This window comes from Dermacentor albipictus, chromosome 1 (genome assembly GCF_038994185.2).
Source record: "Dermacentor albipictus isolate Rhodes 1998 colony chromosome 1, USDA_Dalb.pri_finalv2, whole genome shotgun sequence".
Taxonomy (NCBI): Eukaryota; Metazoa; Arthropoda; class Arachnida; order Ixodida; family Ixodidae; genus Dermacentor; species Dermacentor albipictus.
Window position 1 is genome coordinate 357,038,845 of NC_091821.1, and position 26,002 is coordinate 357,064,846.

The following is a 26,002-nucleotide window of genomic DNA, read 5'->3' on the forward strand; positions in this document are numbered from 1 at the left end:
AAACACTATGAACTCCCACAACCAAATTTGCTGATCCCCTATTGCGAACTTTGCTTTTGTACGTCTCTGTTTTTTTTTGTTGTTTCCCTACTTTTCTTCCACCAGTCCTCCAACCGCCTCTTACTAATCCCTATTGCGGACATGTTTACTTTTCCACTGCTCTTGTTGAACCCAAGGGCTTCAAGGAGGCCAGTGGTGCCTAAATCGACCGCTGGGCAGACGTCTTCACATTTTAACAAAACATGCTCCATAGTTTCCTTAGCGTTACCGCAGCAAGCACATGTTTCTTCTTCCTTCTTATATCTCGCTTTATAAGTGCGTGTTCTAAGGCATCCTGATCTCGCTTCGAAAAGTAATGAACTTCCCTTTGAGTTATCATAAATTGTTCTCTTATGCCAACATCAACTAGCTCTGTCAGATGGTCAACTACTACGTGTCGATCATGGTGATTTTCATAGTATATGGCGCATGCCCACAACGGGGGTTCGACCAAAAAGCACGTGCGCAAACTGATTATGATCATATATTTATACTATGTCCAAAAACACAAAGAGAACATGCAAAGAAAAAAAAACGCGCGTTCATCAAGAACGATGAAAACTCAGTGGACCAATGCGCATTCGTTTCGTTGCCAAAAACCTCAAGGTTCTCACGCAGACGTCCAGGACACGAAACGCGTGCACTCACCGGCGCGCCGTGTGGGATTCCAGCTCGATGATGTCGAAGTCCCACTTGACGTCGTTCTCGAGCAGCTCCTCGATCTTGGAGGGCGCGGCGCCGAGGCTGGGCGGGAGACAAGCGTGCGCCGTCGTCGCTTTCACCACGTTCACTGCATCCACCAAGCGGGACGCAGACCCCACGCCTAAGGACTTGGTCCGGCTACGTGACTGTTGCGCGCCGGTCTTGTCCTATACATGGACACAGCAGCAGCACAATACCTTTCATCAGCGCGGTCTCGTGAGAAAGTCGCCGGACACCCGTCGGTCTTTGGCCCGTCTGCGAGCGAGAAGCAATAAAGCGTCGTCGCGCTGTGCGTCAGAACGGCCGGACCCGCTGTTCTCCGGACACACTGCTGCGCACCAAGTTTCTGTACAAAATCGAGTACGGTGGCCTTTGATTGGACAATGGGGGAGCCAATAAGACTCGGCTGGCGGTCTTCGGCAGAAGGGTATACTTCAAAACTGCCAATGAGCGCGCGTTATCACCAATAACTGTGCCGTCATTGCGCACTGCATTTTCCTAACATGAGGTCGCCACTTTGCTTCTCGTTGACCAAAACTCTTTGTGAGAACGAGCGTCGACCAGTTGTGACAGCCAACGAGACGAGCACCAAGGCGCTATAGCCAATAACATGACTTACGAAAGGAAAAAAAAAAGTTGTCCCGTCCGCCTAGTTTAGTATAATGAGTTACAAGGAAAAAGCGTGCGCGTTTCTCAGGAGGGACAGTTCAGCTAGTACATTGCTATGTACTGCCGAGGTGAACGGCCAATCGTTCTCTCATAAAAGCACTTTCACGTTGCGGATCTGCACAGTGTTTATATGTTCTATAATCGTTTCATATATATATATATATATATATATATATATATATATATATATATATATATATATATATATATATATATATATATATATATATATATATATATATATATATATATATATATATATATATATATATATATATATATAATAAACAAGGTTGTCCAACGGCAGCACTCGAACAGAGAACCTCTAGCACAGAAGCCCCATACTCTAGCCATTAGTCTGGAGAATCTTCCCTCACTAGACGAAATAGGACATTTTTAATAATTTGCCGCGTGCAAGATACGCTTAGCAGCTGACAGGGCGCTGTTCCTTCTACCCAGCAGCACTTGCCTTGTGTTTTGCGTCGCACCAATATGTTGCGTCCGCCTCTGCCTGAACATTTTCGAGGAATCGTTGGTATCGCATTTACCCAATTCGTGTCTCATGCCCAAGATGGGGTATCCGCCATTATATGGTTGAATCATTACAAATTGCAACCAAAAATAAACTTTTAGCACTTCTATTTAGTAAGTACTGCTGAAGGGTGAAAGAGTATCTTAAAATGAAAACAATAATCGCAGGAAAATTATTAGTTAATAATTGAAAAGCCATACAGAGAGAGGAAATAATACGAATAGAACTCGGCATTTGGTTAGACCCCATTAGGAATTCCTAAACTGCGGAGCGAACATCCCTGCGGTTGAACCATACTAGAAGCCGCAAACGAAAAAGTCCAAGCTAAACCAATTGGCACCGCTTCCCATGATTGGCACTTCGGGCGAGACTAACTTTTTCCTCGAAGGACTCGTACTGGTTCTATTCGAGGTACAATTCAGGTGATCAGTGACAACGTATCTTCTTTAAAGCGAAGCTTTTCATGCTGTTTGGATGTTATCTATGTAATCGCTATCGACTGCGCAGGCGCAAACTGAGGCCAGAACAACACGCTGGTACTGGAATTGGCGTCGGAAATGTAAGTTCTCTCTACATATATATTGACACGTGTACTTGTCTTTATCGGGCGACAAGTTTTAACAAATGTTATCGCACAGCGCGGGACGCGCCTGCATGTATCCGAAGTTTCTGGAAAGTTATCGATGCTTCTATCCGCTGTCTGTTGTCGCCGAACGTTGTGTTATCTGATTTCATCGCTTGACACGAATGGTGTAGAACATTTTAGAAGGCATGCGGGTCCCAACGTTTAATCTGGAACATTCGATGATTCCTGTATAAAAGCCGACGCGCTTGACCCGCTGATCAGATTTCCGACGATCGCCGACCGTGTTCGCCGCTATCGTTGTGCTATAAGTGTAGCCTGTTTTTGCGGGCACAGGTTCGCCCAATAAAAGCTAGTTTTGTAGTCCACCGTATTCTTGCTTTCTTCACCGTCACTACCCCGTGACAATATGTATATGTGTATGGAGAGAGTACCGCAACACAGAGCATCAAGCTTCTGTTATGTGGGAACCGGGTTCAATACCAACCATCGAATATATATATATATATGCATTTTATTTCTATTTGAATTCCCAGAATAGGCGACATTGCATCGGCTCATTCTTACAGCGTGTCAATGATTCGGCAACAACAACGCTTCGGCTGACACGGACACCACGGCGGTGAGCGCCGGATGAGTTTTAGCCATTTAGGATAAGTGAACGTGCACCCATAGAGAACACTTTTTCGTTACATTCCTATGTTAGCTCTACTATCACGATAGGTAATCGACCTTACTACCTCTGGCTTAACAGCACAACAAAAACTGAGTCAGCGCGTCGCACAGTCATCTCGTTTAGAACTGAAGGACGGCAATCATACGAGCCTCTCTGAAGTGCGTCATTGCGTAGCGTCACGTCGTTACAAAACACAACGTGCTCCTTACGTTGCCTGTTTCAGCAATAGAGATTCCACATCTAATAGTGAGGTCGAGACTTGCGTGAATGGAACTCAAAATTAACGAAATGTTAACGTACAGAACAGAGTCCCGCGACAAGGTCTGATGTCATCTGGTCCTCGGCCTTTGCCAGGGAGGCGCCTAACTGCGGGTTGTACAGGTCGGTAGAGCGCAGGATGTCGATGACGCGGTCCAGCGACTGGCCCACGGAGTTTTGGCTGTTCTCTTTCGTCGCCGCCAGCATGTTGATGACCTGTGGACAGGTTAGTTGGGCATAAAAAGCCATTGACTTGAACTGAAGAGCAGCGGATAAATCAAATTATTTGCCAGGCTCGCAGTTCTTGGAAAGTGGCTTCCCTTCCTCATAACCTAAATACCAGCATCACGTTTCTTATTGGCACATGATAAGTGACGCAATTCTGACAAAGTAATCTAAAGGGGATTGAAGCGATCAACAGTGTTCGAAGAAGGAATATCGCAGGAGCCAACGTCAAGACAAGTTTCGTGTCAAAAGGTTTGCTCCAGCGACATTCCTTGTTCGACTACTGTTTACCAGTCCTGCGCAGTATAAAGTCCATACGAAATTATTTCGTTTGCTCAGTTAGCACGACATCTACAGTGCAATATTTAGCTTTAATCGCCCGTAGGGCGAAGTACTGACTACGATAGGAAGGTATAGCGTTGCTTGAACTTCCCTGGACGACCGATCAGCGGGTCAAAGGATGGGCGACCGCTGGAAACTCTGGTCTAAGCCTTATCTTTCCTTATGGGCCAATTTTCGCCAGGACAACGCATCTTGGTACAGTTTCCTTCCCAAAACTTTATCCGAGTAGAATGAATAACCTGAAATCATCTTTGATACTGATGATTTTCCGCACAACTGCAGCGTCACTTTTGCAGCTGGTGAATATACCGTCCAAGTATGTGTTATTTACTTTCTGCTTTTGTTTTGAATGTTCGGTTGTCTTTTGTTCTTGTTCTCTTTTGTACGACTGAAGGCACCTCCTGCTTGGGCCACAGAAGTTGTTCCTAGTATGTATATATAGTATTAAAAAATGAAAAGAGAGAATGCGCTTTAGAAAAGCGAATGACACTGATGTGCGATACAGCGTATACTAAAAGTTCCAGTGAAGTTTACATTTAAAGTAACGTTAAGAACAACGCAGCGGTGGCAAAGGTGTGCTGCCTTTCCTTTCTTGAGGGGGGGGGGGGGTTGAAGTGAACGGTGATTGGAGGACATCAGTCTCCTGCAAGTTGTGAAATTGTCTGTGATTGTGGGCCCGTATTCACCAAACGCGTCGTACGCTTTCAAATAGTTTGTAATAACGGATGCCGGTCAAACATAAGCAAAGATTGCCAGCCAGTGACTAAACGATATTACCAAGGAAGAACATACTTATGTGAATTAAACTTTTCTAGCCGAATTCACAAGGCTTTTCCTTTTTTAAGTTCTTTTGCCATTGAGCAGTTGGCTGGCAACTTCTCTTACAGGGATTTAACTTGAGTGATGTTTTTACGGGCCTTGGATCGCACAAAAGCATACATTGGATGCGATTATCGTGGCAACATTATTGCCTCTGCCAAGTTTTTTGTTTTCCTGGGTGCATGTTGGTCCGATGTCTAAGGCAGCGCATAATGACATGGACGGATATTAACCTAGATGCGCTCGTTCAAACTACGCTCACCTAAAACCGCAATCGGAAGTGGTCTTTTCTTACAGGTTCATTCCAATAATACATAACTGTCTGGTATGTGAGCCTTAAGAGAACAACCCACTATTATGGCCACTTCAATGTACTGGTGCTGACGTGCAAGAATAGACCCTAGCTGAAGAGAGTAACCTTAGTTTGGGTTTTATTTTGGCGTAGTACAATGCTGATATCATATCTTCTTTCCTATTCCGTTTTTTTCCCCATTTTCTTCTCTTCCTTTTTCTTGTTTGACCTTCAAATGTTATTGCTCGTTCTGAGCACGAAAAAAATCGATGGTCGTTTAGTACTATATGACCGCAAGATGACTATTTGGTTGCTTTATAATGTAAGTGTTACCTCACACTACATTTTCGCATAAGTTACGTGGTTTGTTTTTCTTTTATTTCCCTCCTCATTGCTGTTAGGTCGTTTTTCTCTTACATATTCCTGCAAAAAACGCTCCTGTTTATTCTGTGGTGCCCGTGATACTGCAGTTTTATAAACCTTGCCTGTCCGCTTTGTGCTTCAAGCCCAATGCGGCTTTGGCAGACCTATTTATTGGTGCTGATGTAACTCTTATGTTACAAACTATTAAGTGTGGCTTTACTCACCGAAAAATATGAGCCGATCCCGAGGTTAGTGCAGTCTAAACAATGAACCACGTAGCACACTAATGCGCCCAAGAAGGCCTTGTCTTTCTTTGATGTCAACCGCTGTTCACTCACATTTTTGTCCGTACTTCTGGCGCACTACCCAGCTCTGCCCATGTTCACCAAATGAGCCAACTAGCCCAAACCAAACGATCACTTCCGATATAAACAGTTCGCATTGAAATTGCTTTGCGTATTTGACTGCGTGGCAACATTATCACGTGACATTGCGGTAGCCGTGGAGTTCGTGTTAGGTTTAAAGTCAGCGGCCAACTTTGGTGGCGGGGCATGCCATTTCGAGCCATAAAAATGTATGGCAGATATAAAAATATCGGGCGCGGCATTCGGAGGCGTACCTTTGTTATGGGACCTTCGATCGTCACCGCGTGGTACTTGGCAGCGTACGCCTGTCGCTTGTTGGAGCCGGCTGTGTGTGGGTGGGAGATGCACAGAGCGTAATAAAGAATCAACGTTGCATTTCTTCAACAATAGTCCTACATACACACACCGCGTCGTCATTGTAAGCAATGGCGATTACCATACTGACGTATTATGCGAAGACAGGGCACATGCCGTGACCTGATACGCGTCTGCTGCAGCTGCTTTTAGGAGAGAAGCGGTAAGCGTAGAAACAGCGATAACAGCTAGGAGATTGATGCCACCTTTGGTGCAGACATCATCGACGTACTTGAAGAACTCACATCCCTTAGTAGACGTGTCAAAGTTCAAGATATTAAGAGACAAGAAAGAGCGCATGATGTTCCAACGCAGCTTCAGACGAAACGAGTTATGCGATGTAAACAGTGACAGGGAAGTAAAAAGGAAAGAAAAATATACCAGGGCATAAATGCAATGGTTGGACAGAAAGCGTTATGGTAACGCTACAACGGCATGTGGCGAATAATATGTCTTTCCTAATGCAAATAATTAGCATATTAGCAAGAAATTTCACCATTCGTTCGGTTAATTCGAATATGGGCCATTCAATATAAACGACGACAGTACACTCGTGCGATGATACACACATCATTTAACAAACCTCGATAAGGTTGCAAAATATCTGAATGATTCATCATTCCTCCACCCTTACTATATTCTGTCAAGTACGAAACGAACAAAACGTCAAATGTAAAGAAAGACCCAAATAAAAAACATGTTGCCCTATAAGTGACGAGTGGTGCCTTGTTCCATATATATTAAGGCTACATACAGCAAAGCTCACCAATGTCAGGAGAGAAGGGCCTTTCCATGAGGAAAGGGCTCTCCTTGATGTACACAACGTGGTCCAACTTCCTGCACGTACACGACACCGGGGGAAGAAAGGTTTGACTCAGTGTTATCCACGACAGGGTCAAGCGAACAAAAGAGACAGACTGCTTAACGTGAGGTCATGAAGGCGCGGCAACGAAATCATAAGGGAATCACGTAAGTGAGTTCGAACCCCTGTTTGACTTCCAACTAGGTGGAAGAACCAAGCGCCACTACATTGAATACCCTGGACCGGTGACGTCGACGGGCGCGATCTTGGTCAAGACGGGAACGTATTCGCCGGACTTGCGGCGCTGGAATAGCGTGCCCTGCCACTCGTGGCCCTTGTGAAGCTCGGCGCCGATGCACTCGGCCACTTCTGCCTTCAGGGATTCGATGCGGTGCAGATTTCGGGCGTTCTCGCCCAGCAGCTCTTCCGCCGCGTAGCCCACCAGCCGCTCGGCCGCGTGGTTCACGAACTGCGCACAGACACGGGGGGCTTCAGCGAGTGTATATCTATGAACGAGGCATAGTACAACGAGGCACGGTGTGTTTAAGAGTGTTTACTCACTACGGTCTGTCAATTCGTGACGCAGCGCAAAATATCTCATAGGAAAGCTCAGCTTTAAAAAAAAAAAGGGAATTTTGAAGGCGTATACTTGTTGCACTAGACATATTTATAGTTACTGTTGTTTCATTGCGAAATTCCGTGGAGAACAGAGCCGGCCACCCGAATAAAATAAGTAAGGGTATACACATGGAACTACATATATATAAGCCTATTCGTTATACGTGAGCTGTCCTATGTGCGAACTAAAAAAAAAAATCATTATGATTTCACGCACTGTGGGAATCTGCAAAAGCAAAGCTTTGACGAGCCGGCATGATGAAGCGGCGCATCGCAACGATAAGACAAAAATCGCGGAGTATTTCAGCTGTGAACGCATCCCGTATATCCAGGTTCACCCCAATTTGTAACAGCGGCCTAATCCAGACTCCAAAACGAACGGTTGGCGCTAACTCCATGCTTAAAAATCGGCCCCAGAGCGATTATATGTCGCATTTTCATGCATAAGCACGTAATGTATGTGACGATCTTTCCTGCTCGCGTTTCAGTTTATACTGACGACGATACAAAGGTATGCTGATAGTACTGTCGCCTGCTGTCTAAGGCTCGCTAGTGCAGACGACAGCCTGCGGGTGTCCATTCAGGGGTAATTTTATCGCCCTAAAATTAGCCCAAAGGTTGGTTCCGCTCTGCCACTGGTTACTTGTAATGTACTAAACTCTATAACAGGGAGCACGTGAGCTTGTTGCAAACAGAATCGTCGGTCACGTGTTGCGCGGTCCCATCGGCCAGTGGAGTCCTGGAATGAGGACCCCACCCACTCGACCTCACGAGCAACCACCTCGATGGTCCGAATCAATGTTTTTTCTCTCTCTCTCCTCCTTTTTTACGTTCCTCGCTATATAGCGAATAACGCCAGTTTCGTTCGAGTTTCATATGGGCGTAATGCATATAACGCAGCTATGGGAGCAATCGCAGTAAACGGTGGGTATGAAGAGTACAAATACCCTAGTATGACAAGCAGCTAGTGGCGCAGCCAGAAATCTTTCGGGGGATGGAGGGTAGTGCACACACTTGATTGGGCACGCGGAGGAGGGAACTGGGCAGTCCCGATACTAACAAAGACATATTTATTTATCGGGCAGGAGGGGGGGAGAGCGGGTGTACGTGCCCGGTGCCAACCCCTGACTACGCCACCACAAGTAGCTTGATCGCCCTGCATCGGATTCTCCGTTCTTCTCCGCTCGCGAATAATATATCAATATTGACACGTGTACGTTTTTTTTTTCCGGTGACCGTTTATCACGGATTAACAAATGTTGCAAAGTTGTCGCTCAGCGCAAGACCCGCATTCTTGTGTCGGAACTTTCTCGAACATTATCGCAAATTTTATCTGTTGTCGACATGTTGTCGCCGAACCTTGCCTAATCAGATTTCGTGCGCGACACTATTTGTGGTGTGCATTCTAGAACGCGCTCAAGCATCAGCAAAAATGCTGGGATCTTTGACGAGTCATGTAAAATTGCCGACACGCTTGATCCACAAATCAGATTTCGACGATCGACGCTGCGCTCGCCACTATCATTGTGTCTGAGTGTAACTTGGTTTGTGGGCATAAGTTCGCCCAATAAAGGGTTAGTTTCGTGACTCGCCACTTGTGTCACGATCTAGGTCTTCGCCGCTACGACAACGTAACAACACAGAAAGAAGGAAATGTGCAAGGTGTGCATAGGCAATGGTAGGAACGGCACAGACCACTACATTTTCATGTCGCCGCGATGCCGCGCGACGTGTGGCCGACGATGCTTACCTGCCCCAAGCTCGCGTGTACCATTTAACCCCTTAACTAGGGTAACTCAACTGCCGATAACAAGGTAACTCATCACAACGAACATCCTCTGGTGCTGACGACGAGTTAACTGGTCGTGAACTTCACGCAATTTTAGCAAATGTGTATATGTGCAGTCTCTTGTAATTTTGACTGATAAACAACACACAGTAACTCTTGCTATCTTTTCTTTTCCCTACCAGCCACCAGTAGAAAACCTACCAGTAGAAAATGCAATAGGCATTCCTGGTGTCACAATTTTGAGATAAAATTGGCGCAAGATACGCATATCTAGAAAAAATTTGAGAGAACTTTCTTTTTTTGCAATTTGACACAGCAGTTGAGGGTTTAACAAAGACGACGATAATACGAAGATGACGGATGGTCTAATACGTGGGCAGCCGATTTTACCCAGATTGGTGTTTGCCACGGAGGAAGGAAACTAAGGAGAGGCCCTGACGTCACTCTCTGTGAAGCAAAAGTGAAGCCGGAAGTTGGCGTTGCTCATGGCGATGCTCCGCCTTTTGTGCCACCCTCCTCTCTTGTTTACATCTTTCGCGAAACCACGCCGCGCTGCGCGTGGTTTCGCGCGCTCGCGCAACATCCGCCAGAGCACGGTGCAGGTAACACAGCGCAACAAGACACGGTGACTAACGCAAACCCGCCCACACAGCGCCTTTGCCACGGCACGAAAGCTACCAGAGCAACACGTGCGAGTGCTCAAACAACGCCGCCATTGTGGCCCAAAAGGCGTGGCCGTGCAGCAAAAAAATAAGAACCTATACGTCATTTCCGCCACACTTTTCTCCTAGAGCGCGGAGGGGGTAGGGCCTCTCCTTAGTTTCCTTCCTCCGTGGTGTTTGCATTCCTTCTTCACCATCTTTATGGGCGTCCGATGGTCGTATAACGATGTCCGGCACTTTGCTCACGCCTGCGGCAGCTATAGTATTTAACTCACTCGTTTTGCAACCATCGGAACATGCAAGGGGGGTGGTATAAGGACAAGCCGTACGTAAGGCAGGCCCACCTGTATCTCGTGCGAAGGTCCGGTGACGAAAACGCCATCTCGGGTGAAGTGCAGTGCCGAGAACAGCGCCTCGGACGCCGCTAGCTTCTGCAGGTTGACGAGGTCGTTGTGCTCGATTTGTATCATCTCGTTCAGGCACACGCCGTGGGAGCTGGTTTCTGTGAGCCACTGCAGCCGTAAGGAATTATCAGACTATACTGTGAAAAAGAAAGCAGCTTTGGCTGCTAAAGTCGTCCGAAAATAAACTTCAGGCACTTCTTCCTAAACATATATAAAGTAAAATTCTGCTGACGTCCTCGCGCAGTATGCGATAGCGAGTATACAAGAATATTTGTCTCCGTAGTCGAAAACGGGGTCTCGAGCTCACTTGTTCAATTCATATACGAATGAATTTTATCAAACTGTCATATTGTTTCCTAAATAGAAGTGAGGTTTGAATATCTGTAAGGATTGTTTTCCTACACAGAAATATAATCTGCGTAAATATTGGTATATGCTATCTGGATTGTCTCTAAAAAAATTATATTGTGGGGTTTTATGTGCCCAAACCACGATTTGATTCTAAGATACGCCGTAGTGGAGGACTCCGTAATACTTTGAACCACCAGGGGAGGGGTGCTTTGACGTCCACCCAACTCTAAGCACACGGGTGTTTTCACATTTCGCCCCCGCCGAAATGCGGCCGCCGTGGCCGATATTTAATCCCGCCACCTCGTGCTTAGCAGCCCATCAGGATTGTCGCTCAATCAGACCCATCGACACGTATAACGCATATCACCAGCCTGTTTTTAATTTTTTACTATTATACCTTGTCATAGCCTGACAGCATTTCATATAACTATAGCTTTTTATAAGGAGAGTATAGGCTTGGGCTGGTTAATAAAACATAGTTACACTGGAAGCATAGCGCGCAAAGGACGATCCACAAGGACTTGACAAGCGCTAACTTTCACCTTGAAAGTTAGCGCTTGTCCTGTCTAGTTTTTGTGGATCGTCCTTTGAGCGCTGTGCTTCCAGTGTAGCTTTTAACGCGACAGCGTTAAGGAGCTCGTGTCTCGGAACAACCGGTGTCGTCGGCGGCAGCGGCGTTGGCCGTGAGCGATAAATCCCAGAAGGCACTTCATAAATGAAAAACATCTTGCAAGATGGGCTGGTGGGAATCGAACCAGGGTCTCCGGTGTGTGAGACGGAGACGCTACCACTCATACACGAGTTCGTTCCTTCAAAACGGGACAAAATCGCCTCTAGCGAATGCGGTGTTGCCTTAGAAACGCGCCATAAAAAGTTATGCTGCGGTGTATATGGGTAATTATGACCATGTAACTTACAGAAGTCGCAGTTTCATGAGTAGCGAAGTACGTTTCCGCTAAATTTCTTCTGCGCTCTGCGCACACGCAGAGCCATCTTGCGGCGAACACAGAAGACCCCCTGCTCGCTATGTACGGCGCTGCCCCCACACGTGGCGCGCCACTCGCCCCATGACCGCGTCCGCCTTCATCGCGCGTCGGGGCCCGGCTATCTCTGCCGATCGCGACGTTTGGCTGGCGTAGCGCGTTTGAGTAGGCGGTGCGAACGGGAAGCGATAACGCTATCGCGTTCCACTCTTGAAGGCGAAGCTTAAGCGGCCTCCAATTTTTTATAATATGGGTGTGCAACGGTTTCTTGCAGAAGCAGCAGGACCGGCTTAATGATGGATACGTGTTTGCGGGCGCAGGAGCATGCCACACACGTGTGCGCGCTAATTAAAAGGGCGTTAGGGCAAGATGTCAAATTTTCTTTTAAACACATGTGCAATCAGGATAAATTACCCTGCTGAAACCGTATTTGAGCAGTGGTACGATAGCTGCGTCTTCTTTCTCGGCCAGCCTGCAAAGTAAAGAACAGAGATGAGCGATCACGTGCTTATGTCTGCAACACCACCTTTTCCAGTCAAGCATAAAATATGTAATTGTAGAAAACTTGACGGATTCACGCGTGTACTCGTTCAGTGCATTTCACCGTGGTTATGAGGCAGCAATGCATAACATGGTGATGATGTTTGCGCAACAAGGGCCAAAATAACGAACCAATGCACAGGTAGAACGATGAAGTCAGAAGTAAGCTACCCTGAAATTGCAGAAAGAAAACTACATGTCACCCTTAATGTTTTTCTTCTTGGTGCTCTTCAACATGCTATAGGCGACGCAGGCTAGCACTAGCTCCATCTAGGGGACGATAAACATCAGAAAGCCCGAACAGCATTTCACATAAAAAATTAATAATAAAACAGCTTCTTCACATTTATTCCTGGCCTAGAAGAGTACATGCGTTCAAAAAAAAAAAAATCGGTAATTGAGCAAAAGTGGTTTATTATGACAAATAATTTGTAATTCGTTTGCTGAATTACCGATAAGTGAAAACTTACAACTAACGTTTCGTATCGATTTCGAACAAGCGGGAAACGTTGCAGGGCGGTCGCTCGTGCAGCAGTCACCGAGCGCAATCTGTCAATTCACTCACCCTCTCTTGACAACAGCGACGATGCACGAGAACTGGCTGCCTCTGTTGCCTCGCATAGTCCTGTCATAAAGGGACAAAAGCACGCGGACCATGCAAAATTACAGCAGGTACCTAAGCCAGAATGATTAGACGGGGTGGCGAGAGTATAAAATAATCAAGCATAACATGGGTTCGGCTGGCATAAAACAGGGGTGACTAGAACTGTCTGGGAGACGATAAAAAAACAGTCCAGTCTTGCGTTCGTTCAATAGGAAGACGTTTGCAAACCTAAATATACTTGCATACGCGCTGCTTCCGTATGTGACAAATGCCACGCACAGCTACGATATTAAAGGTCGTACATTAATTCACTTTTGCGGAACGAAGGAAGGTTGGCGTTAAAAGATGAAATCTATGACTGGTTTAACCAACTATAGCATTTGAAAACAATGTTGCTGGCCATTGGTTGAAAGAGCTGCTCGGATGCAGTGCTGTGCTTCATAGCAAAATAGTACATCGTAGAGTCATTCTACGAGGCTAGCCAACTGCGAAAATTTAAATCGTAAATTTCTCGCGACTAATGCGTTCTCGTGACCTATACGACGAACGCCTTGTTGGATACTACGAAGTGAAAGCGGCGACGCGGAGAGAGACTTTTACTGCAGGATCTACAACTTCTTTATCAAGTCTTACGTCATTCCGGATTACGTCAGAGCAAACGACGAGAAAGAAAGCAGGACGTAAACCAACAAGCACCGCGTGCTGCGGTATTTTGTTCTACCGGTTGCGATCCCGCACGGTCACCTGACTGCCGATGTGTGGCCTTGCAAACGTTTGAGTATTGGCCGTACGAGCGGATTTGCTTGTCGCAGCTACTGCCGCCCGACATCTCTTCAGGATTGTCATAAATGTCTATAGTTACAAGTTTCGAAATTGTAATACGGCCATGTTAAACGAAATAATGGCCCTCGAATTATGTGTTGAATTTGCCTGATTATCCACGCAACACTGCGAACCGCAGCTCCCGGTGCAACTCTCCTGTGACGTCACAGGGTGTCGAAAAATAAAGCTGGGCTTTACGACGCGATAAAGCGGTCCATCTCGCCTCTGCTGCTGAAGTGCCTATACGTGCATCCGGTTGGGAGTTGCCCGCAGCGCCAATAAGATCGCCGGAAGAGGGAAGTGCCACGGTCGCTTCATTCTATGTCACCCTGCTACGTCACAAGAAAGTTGCACAGTGCCGCGTGCTTAGTCAGGTAAGTTCAACAAATAATTTAAGGTAAATTATTCCAGTTTACAAGGCCGTTTTGAAATGTTGAAGCATGGAACTAGACTTTGACGACAATTCCCATCAACTTTCCAATATAGACATGTACCGTGAAGTCTGTAACTAAGAAGTTAACCAACGTAATTAGCTTAATCAGTGAATGCATTACTTAAATGTCTCTTGCAAATGATGTGTAAGCTTCTTTTGTTAAGTGCTCGAAGTAAAACACGCACGCACACACATACCCGCCGTGGTTGCTCAGTGGCTATGGTGTTGGGCTGCTGAGCACGAGGTCGCGGGATCGAATCCCGGCCACGGCGGCCGCATTTCGATGGGGGCGAAATGCGAAAACACCCGTGTGCTTAGATTTAGGTGCACGTTAAAGAACCCCAGGTGGTCAAAATTTCCGGAGTCCTCCACTACGGCGTGCCTCATAATCAGAAAGTGGTTTTGGCACGTAAAACCCCAAATATTATTATTATTATTACGCACGCACACGCACACACTATATTGAGCTATGGACAGGTGAAGCGGCTGCACTTCAGAGGAAGCTTTAGCTCGGCGATTTGAATGAAATTTGTTGCACTTAAGAGAGAATTAAGCTAAATTGTAGACTCTAGACGAAGAATCTTGAATTAAAACCTTGAATTCTTTAGAAAAATTGCCTAAGATTGGTGCAGATCTGTAGCTATGCATCAAGAACCGATATCGCCATTCTGTAAACTACATCCGTTAGAGCATCTAGAGCAGGCAAACTTGATTTATAAATTTACAGCTCAGGTTAAATTGCTAGAATGTTTACAAGGCTTTTACGAGAGTCCTACCCACAGATAAGTGTTATGTTTCATAGCGGTGTGTATATAATACATCAATTTGTCCTCTTTACATGTATTATTAGGAGCACTTTGCAAAATGGTTATATCGTTTATTTTCATTGCTAAGCTCCAGAGTTGTAAACTTTATACTTGAGTTCTTTTTTCAATCTTGCAATTTTCAGCGTTCTTTAAAGAAAATTGACAGCTTTAATCAATAATCCGCTTCACACAGACGCAATCTTTTTTAATGCAACACATTTTATCAAAACCGCTGCAGTGGCTGCCTAGAGAACCAATTTCGTCGTTCCCATGTATTTAGACAGGAGCGCCCGAGCTAAAGCTTCCTTTTAACTGTTCCAAATAGTGTGAAATGCGAACGAACGGTCAGTATGGCCACGCATGACAGAGTTCATCCGTGAAGTCGTTGCACTGAACACCGTATCGAACGTTGCGCATATAAATGTGTAACTCATGCGACCGAAACTGCCCACAAGGACACGCTGCTTACATGGCGACACATAGCATTAGACCGGACTGTCGAATTTCAGCGAAGGTAAGCTCGAGGAACCCAACGTGGGCTACCATGTTGGGTTTCAACGTGATAGCCCAGTGGCTATGGCGTTGCTTCGCCGAGGTCGTGGGTTCGGTCCTGACCGCGGCGGGCGCATTTCAATGGAGGCGAAATGCAAAAGCGACCGCCTACTTAGATTCAGGTGTACGCAAAAGAACTCCAGGTAGTCGAAGTTATATTGGAGTTCCCAATACGGGCATGCCTCATAATGATATCGTTGTTTTGGCGCGTAGTTCTCCACAATGACACAGCACTACGCATACAAGCACGCGGCGGGGCAGGCGGCCGGCTACTACGCGTTGTGTCCGTGTCTATCCATCGCAATGGCGGCCGAAAAATGGCGTCGCCCGACTAAGCCACCGTAGCGCCAGTGCAGCACGCGGTGGTCGCTTTTATGCAGGCGCCCCACAAGGGTCGTGCGCGGCAACGTAAGGCGCCGGACCTGCACAGAGCGGTGGGGTCCATGCCGCCCTTGCCCCGCGCGTCGATGAACACCAGGTGCGGGCGCTCGCTGAAGAAGCTCTCGATGGCCTCCTCGGCCGTCGTGCTCAGGCTGCACGCGTAGTGCATCTTCTCCGCGGCCCACTTGAGCGCGCCGTACTGCGCGTCCTCTTTGGTGAACACGAACATCACCTGCGAAAGGAGGCGGCGGGAGAGACGTCCTTGAAACGCCGGTAACCTGAACCTCGATCGGCGTTGGGCAGCGTGGCGTTGTGGGCAGGCCGCAGGTGTCCGGGAGACCATCGCGACCAAGCAGGGGCGAGACGATTTGTAGTGCGAAATTTGCACCGTTTATTCCATAGTAACGATGTGAGAGAGGTGGTTCGGTGTGAAAAGGAAAGGTTAGCGCTATCTTCTGCAGCCCTTGAGGGAGCACGGCTCAGCACCAAGAAAAGAAAGAATACAATAAAAAGGCCCACTACAATAGTAAGCGGGATTTCGCTCACGCCAACGTCACATGGGTTGCAGAATGGGTACCAAGAGAAGGGAAACGCAGTCGAGGACGGCAGAAGATTAGGTAATTAGGAAATTCGTGGGCGCTAGTTGGAATCGGTTGGCGCAGGACAGGGGTAATTGGAGATCGCAGGGAGAGGCCTTGGTCCTGCAGTGGGCATAAAGTAGGCTGTTGCTGCTGCCGCTGATGATGATAATGATGAACGTCACATGGTGTGTGTTGTGTCCGGTCGGTGATTGGCGGCTGCTCCCTCTGTGCTAGGGGATGTTACACGTGCTTATCCGTGGGTCTCGCGTTGGGCTGGAGTATAGTGCATTGCTGGAGGAAGGAGGGCCTTCCTTTGACTCGCACAGTTCGCAGAAACCCCCCTTCCCCATACTGCGCTTCGACACAGGGCTCGTAATCACTGCGGGGCGCCAGCCAGACCGGGAACCACCTGAAACACCCATAGGAATTTGGGATCTACACTACGCTTTGCGATTAGCCATGGTTTTTCTATAATCATATTTGCACTGGGTGCTTCACGCCAATCGTAACGGCGGGCTAAGATTCAGATTGTAGGGCAATAATTGCAGTTGCGATAAATGCAGGAAGCCAGACAAAAGGACACATGCTCCTAGTAATAATAAGCGGACAAAAGAGTCAGACGGACAGCGCCACGAGCAAGTTATTCTTTTTCTTTGTATGTGTTTGCGTGTGTCGCTTTGTCTTATATAGCGTTGGATGCGCCACGCCTAACCTCCGTAGTATGGCTCTCAATATAGAATTCACACTCTGACCACATGTCATTGCTGGATAAGCTGCAGAGGAAGTGACGTACGCGTTCAAATTTGGCGCCTCTGATCGCTTCGTTTCCCGCATTTCGGGGTGACGTCGCCGCGACTGCCGAATTCTGAGCTTTGCGCCGCAAACCGCGTTCCTCCCCAGAGAGCATGGGCAAATCAGAGGCTACATTGCGACATTGCGTGCGACCTTGATGACGGTCGTTATCGTCCTTTTCAAGGCGGCGAGTAGCGCGCATCGAAGAGGCCGTGTCTACTTTAAAACCTCCTCGAACGTAAATATGCGTTGCTCGATTTAAAAGTCATTTAAGCCGTACGAAATTTTCGTAAGATAGCTCCCTCGGTCTTCTCTCGCCATAATAATTTTCCTTACGAGTATGTGCGTCTATCACGATAGAAAGAAAAAAAAAAGTCGCTTCCGGTAATGTATTGAGTACTTCAGCTTTTTCTACGGCGCGTTAAAGAGATGTCAAAAGGCGCTGTTTTCGTTGAATTATCTGTACGTACCGCGCCAAAAGCGCAGATGGCAGGCCAAGGTCGCTCCCTCGCTCACAAGAGAAAGTAAGCATTGATAGGACTGACCACGTGCGTCCCCTTAGCAGCAACAAACGAGCAAATCGCACGCGGCCTGCCTGAAAGCTAAAACGTTAAGAAACGAAGCACTCCGAAATTTTAATTCTAAATGAATAAACTGAAGAAAAAAAAAAAAAACCTCCCCGTCGGGGAATCGAACCCCGGTCTCCCGCGTGACAGGCGGGGATACTGACCACTATACTAACGAGGAGCGGTGTTCAGGAGCGTGTTAGATTGTGTTCTGAACGTCTCCAATGTCGCGTACAGCTCTCTTTAGTAGCGGCCGATGCACATGCGTTTTTTTTTTTTTTACTATGGCAGTTGTGTACTGTGCGCCGTCTGTCTTCAACTTTATGAGTGTTACCTGGAGGAGATGCCATGCGCAAGACATCTCCTCCAGGTAACACTCATAAAGTTGAAGGCAGACGTTGCGCGAAGACGGCGCACAGTACACAACTGCCATAGTAAAAAAAAAAAAACGCATGTGGATCGTAAAGAGAGCTGTACGCGACATTGGAGACGTTCAGAACACAAGCTAATACGCTCGTGACCACCGCTCCTCGTTAGTATAGTGGTCAGTATCCCCGCCTGTCACGCGGGAGACCGGGGTTCGATTCCCCGACGGGGAGGATTTTTTTCGTTTTTTTTTCTTCAGTTTATTCATTTAGAACTAAAATTTTAGAGTGCTTCGTTTTTTTAACGTTTTGTTTCTTTTTCCTGGCAACGTTGTGTCGCACAGGATAGTTGTTTAATAACTAGGAGTGCGCGAATATATAGCATGCAGCAGTCTTCATTACAGAATCGAATCAAATGTAAAATACTTTTTGAATAGTTTGCGAATATAATGTTCAGCCTTCTCACTTTTACTATCAAAACATTTTTAACAACTTGATGTTCCCCACAATAGAAATTTCGTGTGATTATGCTGCACATTATAAAGCATCCTTCATTAAGAGCACAAACGCAGCATTAGGAACAACTAAGCAGATTGTTCTCAATCTCAAGGCTCTTCGAACAATACGTGGTCATGCACTATAATATAAAGTTTATTTATATTATAATGTATTTTTCACTTTACATGACGGCAGAGTGAAAGAAGAGGTACTTTTTCTCTAGTTTTCTCGAATTGTCCCAGATGTTGCCATTATTGTAAATATGTGCTGCAATTAAACATATTCTGATTTAATTCGATCAGAGGACACAGGTGCTGCATCTGTAAATAACATCAAACAATGCCCATTGTCTTGTATAAATACTTTATTGCGGATGATCGTATTTAGCCGAAAGAGTGACTGAGCGACACAGCCTGCTCTAGTACGTTACGTCCAAGGAGGCTATGTACTTTTACGTAACCTCCTGAATTATGTCCACGGAGGATAGGATGAAACTCACATTTTTTGCTTCAATTTATGCTTGATTGTGTATACGTCAACGGCGCATAATATTCAAAAAGCATTTGTGTTTTCAAACAGTGACTATTCGATTTGAATCGAATAGGACGATGTTCGATTGGTTATACGAAAGTTCCGAATATTCGGACGCCCCTTATTATGAACTTATATGAACCACGCCATTCGGTCCTTTTAACTTCGTGGAAAAGATTACCTGTATTATATATACTGCTTCTTCGCGGATGTTATGCAGACTAGTGCAGACTACTATACCAGCCGTATGACAGCGCTCAAAGCGCGGCAGTTCGAACGATCGAAGTCACACCCACTACACCATCGAGATCCCTGCCGTCTTGGGAATGCGATGTACTTCCCTTTACCGACGATGTTATGGCCGTTACGCGGACAATAGAAGGGCTACTGTCATCTATGTTGTGAAAGGAAAAACAACATTGGCCTCTCGTGGCCTGTGCGATCGGGGCGCCCATGTGATCTCGAAGGCCACATGGGCCTCGTTTCATCACAAGCCACCCAGAAAGTGGCGAAATACCCACGAGGAGGTGAGCTCGCCGTAAGCCAAAATGCGCGAGTCGATCGTGACGAACTGCGGTCGTTCAGATCCTTTAAGGCGTTAAGCGTTACGCCTTCGGAACTGCGGTCGTTCAGATCCTTTAAGTTGTTAAGCGTTACGCCTTCGGGACTGCAGTCGTTCAGATCCTTTAAGGTGTTAGGCGTTACGCCTTCGGAACTGCGGTCGTTCAGATCCTTTAAGGTGTTAGGCGTTACGCCTTCGGAACTGCGGTCGTTCAGATCTTTTAAGGTGTTAAGCGTTACGCGAAGGCGTGAAGACGGAAAAAGGCAATCAGACGCTATGCTTACTCTGACGGTCGGGACTGTGAGGTACATCGAGCCGAACCTGAGTGGGACGGTCCCTTCCTGCAAGAGACGAAAATAGTGGTCGGAATTAGTGACGGTGTAAATAGCGCGTGAAGTAAGCACCGTACGCACAGTAATACAACAACGACTGACCTGTTTAAATCTGGTTCTTCAATCATGTCGAGGACCCGTGGAAGGAAGGAAGCCCTCGCTAGAAAGCGTGAGTCAACCCGAAGTAGCGAGGGCGCAGTATACAAAGCTTATTTTTTTATACTGCATATAGTGGCCACGAAAACGGAATGACTTGAAGGGACACTGAAGAGCTACTCTAAAACGGTAAAATATGTATTCTTTAAAGACTCGTTAGTTCACGGTAATAGGTTTATTATAGGAAAAAAAGGCCAGTTAAATTTTTTTTTTTTACATTTGGCGCCTTAAACCCCAGCGCCGTACTACTACGTCCGTGTGATGTTATGGATTTAAATGCAGTTTTTTTGTTTTTTTTTGCATACTTGGGTCGTTGTGACTCAGTAATAAAATTCGCAGTTTCACCCGTAAGGCGAATCACTGACAGCGATAGCAAAGCATTAGATTCACACGAAGTAATGTTCGTAGTTTTATCAACCGTATAAATCGCACTAAACATTCGCCTATACTGATTACCTCACTCGATGGCCGCAAGCGCTCACTGTCACAATGCTGGCGTGCTGAAGAACGCCGGCAGAGCGGAGCGAACGCTTCGAGCTGTCATATACTATTACTACAAATAGGTCCATGTAATAGCTATCGCAATGAATGTTATTGAAACTTCAGTTTCTGGCTCATCTAGGATCAAATTTAGTACATCTTTCGCGATAAAAAATTAACTAGGGCTCAAGCAGGCACCGTCAGAGTTCATGACGTTTCGGCGGGCTGGTGCAGAAACTTGAAGGCGGTGTTATTAACCGTATTTTGTTTTTGCATCTTTTCTCGCATAGCAAGCCTCTTCGCGGATAAAGGTGGTTTTCTTTGGCATTGTTGAAGGGTTACTTACTAATAACTATTCAAATTATTTTTTCCTTCAGTGTACCTTTAACATCAACATCTCATTGCAGCCTCCCCATTTTGCCTTCCACTGTGCACGGTCACACGTGCAGGCGTAGGGGTCTGTAATGCCCTCAAGAGAAGGCAACAATTTGAGGGCGAATTTCTGAGCTTCTGGCTCGTAACGACTTAATTTCCTGGCAAACCCTTATAATATTCTTGTTGCAAGTCTGGACTGCTCGTATCCCGACAGAGTCACTACATACGAATTTTTTTATGGGAGCTTGGCTATTCTTTTCTTTTTTTGATATTTCGGATGTATTGTCGGTTACTTGTTTCTAGATTTTACTAAGGTATTTGACACAGTAAAGCATAGTAGAGCATTTAAATTTGTGTACGTTTAACTTTCTTACACGATATATGCATTAAGTAATTCCACTTGATTCCGTGAAAACTGCTATGAAAATGTCAACTATATCTGCGCATCTTCTTCCACATATTTGATGTTAGCATATATGCCACCGAGGAATTCCTCTCGGCGCATATCTTTTCTATGCATGCTGCGCATCAATTACGTAGCGGCATCACGAAGTATACGAATTACACCACTATACGCCGCTTTGGGCTTCGTAATAGGCATCATACTAACTCCTCGAAGCACTACAGCGTGGGTACAGGTGCACGAAAAAAAGAATGAAATTAGAGGGAGGAATATGCAAGAAACTGTGCAGCACTCACTCCGAGGGCAAGGCGCTCGCGTACGGCTTTGTACTTCGCGTCCGCGTCGTGGAGGGAAATTCCGTCTTGCGGCGGCGCCATTGCAGCTGCGAAGCAATCGCGCCAAGGCAATTCACTGTAACACGCTGGTTTCGAAAGTGTAACACGAGTTTACAACTAGAGAAATAGGCGACGCTCTGTAGGACTAACGGCGCCAAAAGGGCAACATGAGCGACTCGAGGCGAAGGAGACGTAAGGCTTAGCGCTGCCGGCGGACCGACTCTTACCTGGCTCAGCCCTAGCGACCGTTGCGACCGTTGGCCGTTCTTCTTCTGCTGCCACCCGCCCTCGCGCCAGACCGTTACGTGCTCGCGCGCCTTCACGTTGGAGACTTTTGTCTTCTTTTCCACGTTTTCTCGTTCATCCAGCGAGCACCCGCACGTGCAACTCTTGGGCGGAAATAGCAAAGAAGATTACGCGCCCCTCTGTACGTACTCGCACCTGTAGCGGCAGAGTAAAGTGTAAAGACGAGCGCGTAATATGCAGAATTAAAGCTGAACAGGAAAGAACGACCATGCAATGCAACCAGATGCGATAAGATGACTATGCATGAAAAGACAGAGCTAAGACATGGTCCGTTAGTATACCTACGCGTAAAGTGAATATTTCACCCAGGCCTTTTCATTAATCATGTATTCGTTTATTTATCCTATAATGGCTTGGCCCATTTAAATGTAAAACAGGACAGAGTGTGTTGCATCACTCATGGCAAGCTGCCCATTGTGTACTTGATCAGGCTGTACGGGCCACTTCTTGTCAGATCCCACGTTGTGAGTATGTGCCGTGGTATGGAAATAATAATCATCATCAACACGCGGCGACCATCTCAAATAATTAGTTGGCGTTGACACGGTTTGTGCCGCCCGCTTCTTGATGGGGTACGCATCGGCCAAGATGCAGGTGGTACATAACACCATGCTATACGTCTTTGAGATGGTCGCCGTGTATTGACGATGATTATTATTTCGTGCTATACGGCACACGCCCACAACGGGGGATCGGCTAAGAAGCGTGTCTGCGTGTTGCCGGTAACGTAGCTGTATGCGCACGCTGGAGAGCATTCAAGCTCAAGCATTGCGCAAATGTTTGGGCCTCCCACGATCCACGTTGTTATGATCGACCTGTCAAGTAGGTGTGAGAGACGTTCAGGCGTATACGTTCCCATGACAAGATGATTTGCCGCGTCGCAAAAAAGACTGTTATGATAAGCCTGGACACCGACCTGTCAAGTTCGAGAAGCATTCAAGCGGGCGGCTCCATGTCGACATAACTGCCCTCTTCTCAGAAACAGCGTCACCCCTTTTATTCTCCGAGCTGACACAAAGGGAAGGACGAAGAGAAGACAAACCGAAGGGCAGGAGGTCGTCGACGACAGAACCTGACGAAAGCACTAATAATTTCACAGGCTCCCTAAGAAGACAGCGACGACCACCAGACCGCAAGGGGTCATTTAAGGCCCTCCTGGCCACCGTGTTAAGCAGAACCGCTCGAAACCCGGATGAGAGTCACAACCATGTACCAATGAAGTGAAGAGAATGTTTTCTACTTCTTTTCCCATCATCACGATGCCCGGCTTTGTCGTCGTTTCCTGATTCTTGAGGTGAAGAGCCACCTCACCCGGTCGAGGTCGTGTCAACGCCAACCAATGGAACAATAGCGGAAGCTCGTGCTTGTTCTATTGGTGCATACTTGCTCTTCGAAACTCTTTGAATGTATACCTTCGTGTGTTGACCCGACACAGACGCCATCCTTTGTCATCGCTCCTTGCCACCAGCCCAGATTGCAGCTTTACAAGGACTCTATCGCATCATCATAATATTCTACCGTCAAGATATTCTCCCACCTGTATTCCGAGAGTACCCCGTGGGTCCCGCCTAAACCTTTCGTTAATCTGCAGATCCCTGGAATTACAAAAAAAAGGTCATCCGTTACATCCATTGGCTTCAAGCAACTTACCCTGTTTCACATTTATGCAGAGTATGGATATATTGTGCACGTGTATACCGATGACTCTGTCACAACATATGCCTCCACTGCAGCTTTCGTCATCCCACATATGATCGTCGCATGGCGGTTTAAACTAGACCATAGATCAACATCAACTGCCGCAGAACTTCTTGCAATCCGGGAGGCACTACGATTTCTCTCCGACTGGACCCTCTTTCTCTCTCTCTTTGTTTAAACTAGACCATAGATCAACATCAACTGCCGCAGAACTTCTTGCAATCCGGGAGGCACTACGATTTCTTTCCGACTGGACCCCACCAGATCGACGACACAAGCGAGTGCATAAATGGGACCCACAAATGAAATTCAGTATGCCTCACAAGCTCAAAAGAAGCCAAACAAGCATGGTGCACCGGATTCGCCCTGGTGTCGCATTCACCCAGCGTTATAGACCTCTCATAGGTTGCAGTAATACTAGTCCAAATTGTGAATACTGTCAGCTGACCATATATTTTGCGTTTGTCCCGCGTACGCGTAAGACCGACAGAAACTGGGGTGCTATAACGTAAAACTATTCCAAACTTTTCTATTCCAATTCTGCTATCAGCCCTCCACGATTGGTCAAAAACTTTTTTCGACCACCCCCACTTCACCTGTCTGTCACGCGACGTTACGAAAACCGCGATACCTCCCCATTTGATATGATGTGTACACACTGATTATGCATGATTTGGCAGAAAAAAGAAAAACAGTTATTTCTGATTCGACCACTTTTCGCCATTAGCCCTAGGCTATTGGTAAAAAGTTTTCGGGCTGCACCCACTCCACCTGCCTGTCACGCGACGTCACAAAACCGCGAGAAATCACCGCGTCAATGTGACGTGTACGCGATAAAGATGCATTAATATGCCGAACAAAACTGAATTTTCTTCGGAATAGCCGCAGGCTGCCCCGTTCCGAAAGGAATAGAAGATGGTTGCCGCCGATCGCTCAGACGCTGGCTACTCGCATCTGCCGGAGAGCATGTGTGTATTTGCGTATAATAAAGCTTCTTGCGTGGCCGTGAAACGTTTTCGAGCACTTTCGGTACGTTTACCCCCCTAATTCTGCCAACTCTTCTTTGCTGAGGGTCCGTTTTAGCGTCATTCTGGAGCTTCCGTTGCATGCCGCCGCGATTTTCAACCAGCCACCGCAAGCTAAGTAAGGGAAAGCCGACTAATCGTACACGCCGGCACCACCCTCCTCGTCCGGTTATCGACTTTCAGTGCACTGGCTCTGCCCCAGTGAATCCCTCTCCACTTGAGCGTTCTCCTCGCCTCTTGTCAGCCAATTAGATACAACAAGCCGCTCAGTCTAGGCAACGTTATTCGTTTTTCAAGCAAACAAAAGTGACCTCCTATGAACGAGGAGAGCGTTTGATTGGCCTGTTCAGACAACCACGCGGGTGACCGCCCGGTGCTTGCGTTGGTGGTTACGCAAATTTGACGTCAGGAGATTGGAATAGAAACATATTGGAATAGTTTTACGTTATAGGGCCCCTGGTCTCTTCTATTGCAAACGTCGATAAGAGACCGCTATCAGACGAGTTTATTTTAGGCCCTTGGTAACAAGTGCCCTGATAATAAGTGCCGCTATAGCCTTTCTACAAGCCACTAAGCTCGACGCGCGGCTTTAGAGATGCCACAACGTTGCGAACTTGTATATACGCACCTCCTCCTCATATCGTCATCATCATCATTAATCAGCCCTTTTCCTCCCTGTACCTTTTCCCCAGCGTAGAGTAGCAGGCCAGAGCAAGTTAGAGCGCAGACCGACCTATCTGCCTTTCTATAAATAAATTTCTCTCTCTCTTTGTTGCACACAGTGGATTTCACATAACGCAAGTTGCGGACTATAACAACAACAACAACAACAAAAGGACCCACCTCGCCCCCCCCCCAAAAAAAAAGAAGAAGAAAGAAGTAACGTAAATCGACAATGCAAGAACTCTCAGAACAACAGCCACTGCGAATGCGCAGAACTTGAGCGAGCCAACCGATAATTCGCACAGAAACATAATGCACGCGTTCATCTGACAGCTGATCAAAACAGTCAGATGCTCATGATAGCAAAA

General features: G+C 46.7%; 1 protein-coding gene and 2 non-coding genes across 4 annotated transcripts in view; 1 reads left to right on the top strand and 2 right to left on the bottom strand.

Annotated features, from left to right (window-relative positions):
* The window catches only part of LOC135902123 (high affinity cAMP-specific and IBMX-insensitive 3',5'-cyclic phosphodiesterase 8B-like), a 31,777-nt gene extending 9,462 nt beyond the window's left edge, over positions 1 to 22,315 (bottom strand). The window contains exons 1-13 of one of the 2 annotated variants that reach the window (XM_065432055.1): positions 22,170 to 22,314; positions 21,904 to 21,989; positions 20,146 to 20,202; positions 16,008 to 16,198; positions 12,934 to 12,993; positions 12,243 to 12,300; positions 10,435 to 10,602; positions 7,258 to 7,490; positions 6,986 to 7,056; positions 6,120 to 6,190; positions 3,502 to 3,675; positions 939 to 996; positions 688 to 829 (exon numbers count right to left, since the gene is read on the bottom strand). In XM_065432055.1, coding sequence (XP_065288127.1) covers positions 688 to 829; positions 939 to 996; positions 3,502 to 3,675; positions 6,120 to 6,190; positions 6,986 to 7,056; positions 7,258 to 7,490; positions 10,435 to 10,602; positions 12,243 to 12,300; positions 12,934 to 12,993; positions 16,008 to 16,198; positions 20,146 to 20,202; positions 21,904 to 21,984 — 1,364 coding nt within the window. In that variant the 5' untranslated portion in view covers positions 21,985 to 21,989; positions 22,170 to 22,314. Of the gene's footprint in view, positions 1 to 687; positions 909 to 938; positions 997 to 3,501; positions 3,676 to 6,119; positions 6,191 to 6,985; positions 7,057 to 7,257; positions 7,491 to 10,434; positions 10,603 to 12,242; positions 12,301 to 12,933; positions 12,994 to 16,007; positions 16,199 to 20,145; positions 20,203 to 21,903; positions 21,990 to 22,169 lie in introns of both variants that reach the window. The other variant, XM_070531827.1, reaches the window with a different exon arrangement.
* Positions 18,015 to 18,086, bottom strand: TRNAD-GUC (transfer RNA aspartic acid (anticodon GUC)). The gene has a single exon. It is a non-coding gene; the product is annotated as a tRNA-Asp (tRNA).
* On the top strand, positions 18,433 to 18,504 carry TRNAD-GUC (transfer RNA aspartic acid (anticodon GUC)). The gene has a single exon. It is a non-coding gene; the product is annotated as a tRNA-Asp (tRNA).
* Positions 22,316 to 26,002: the final 3,687 nt, after the last annotated feature.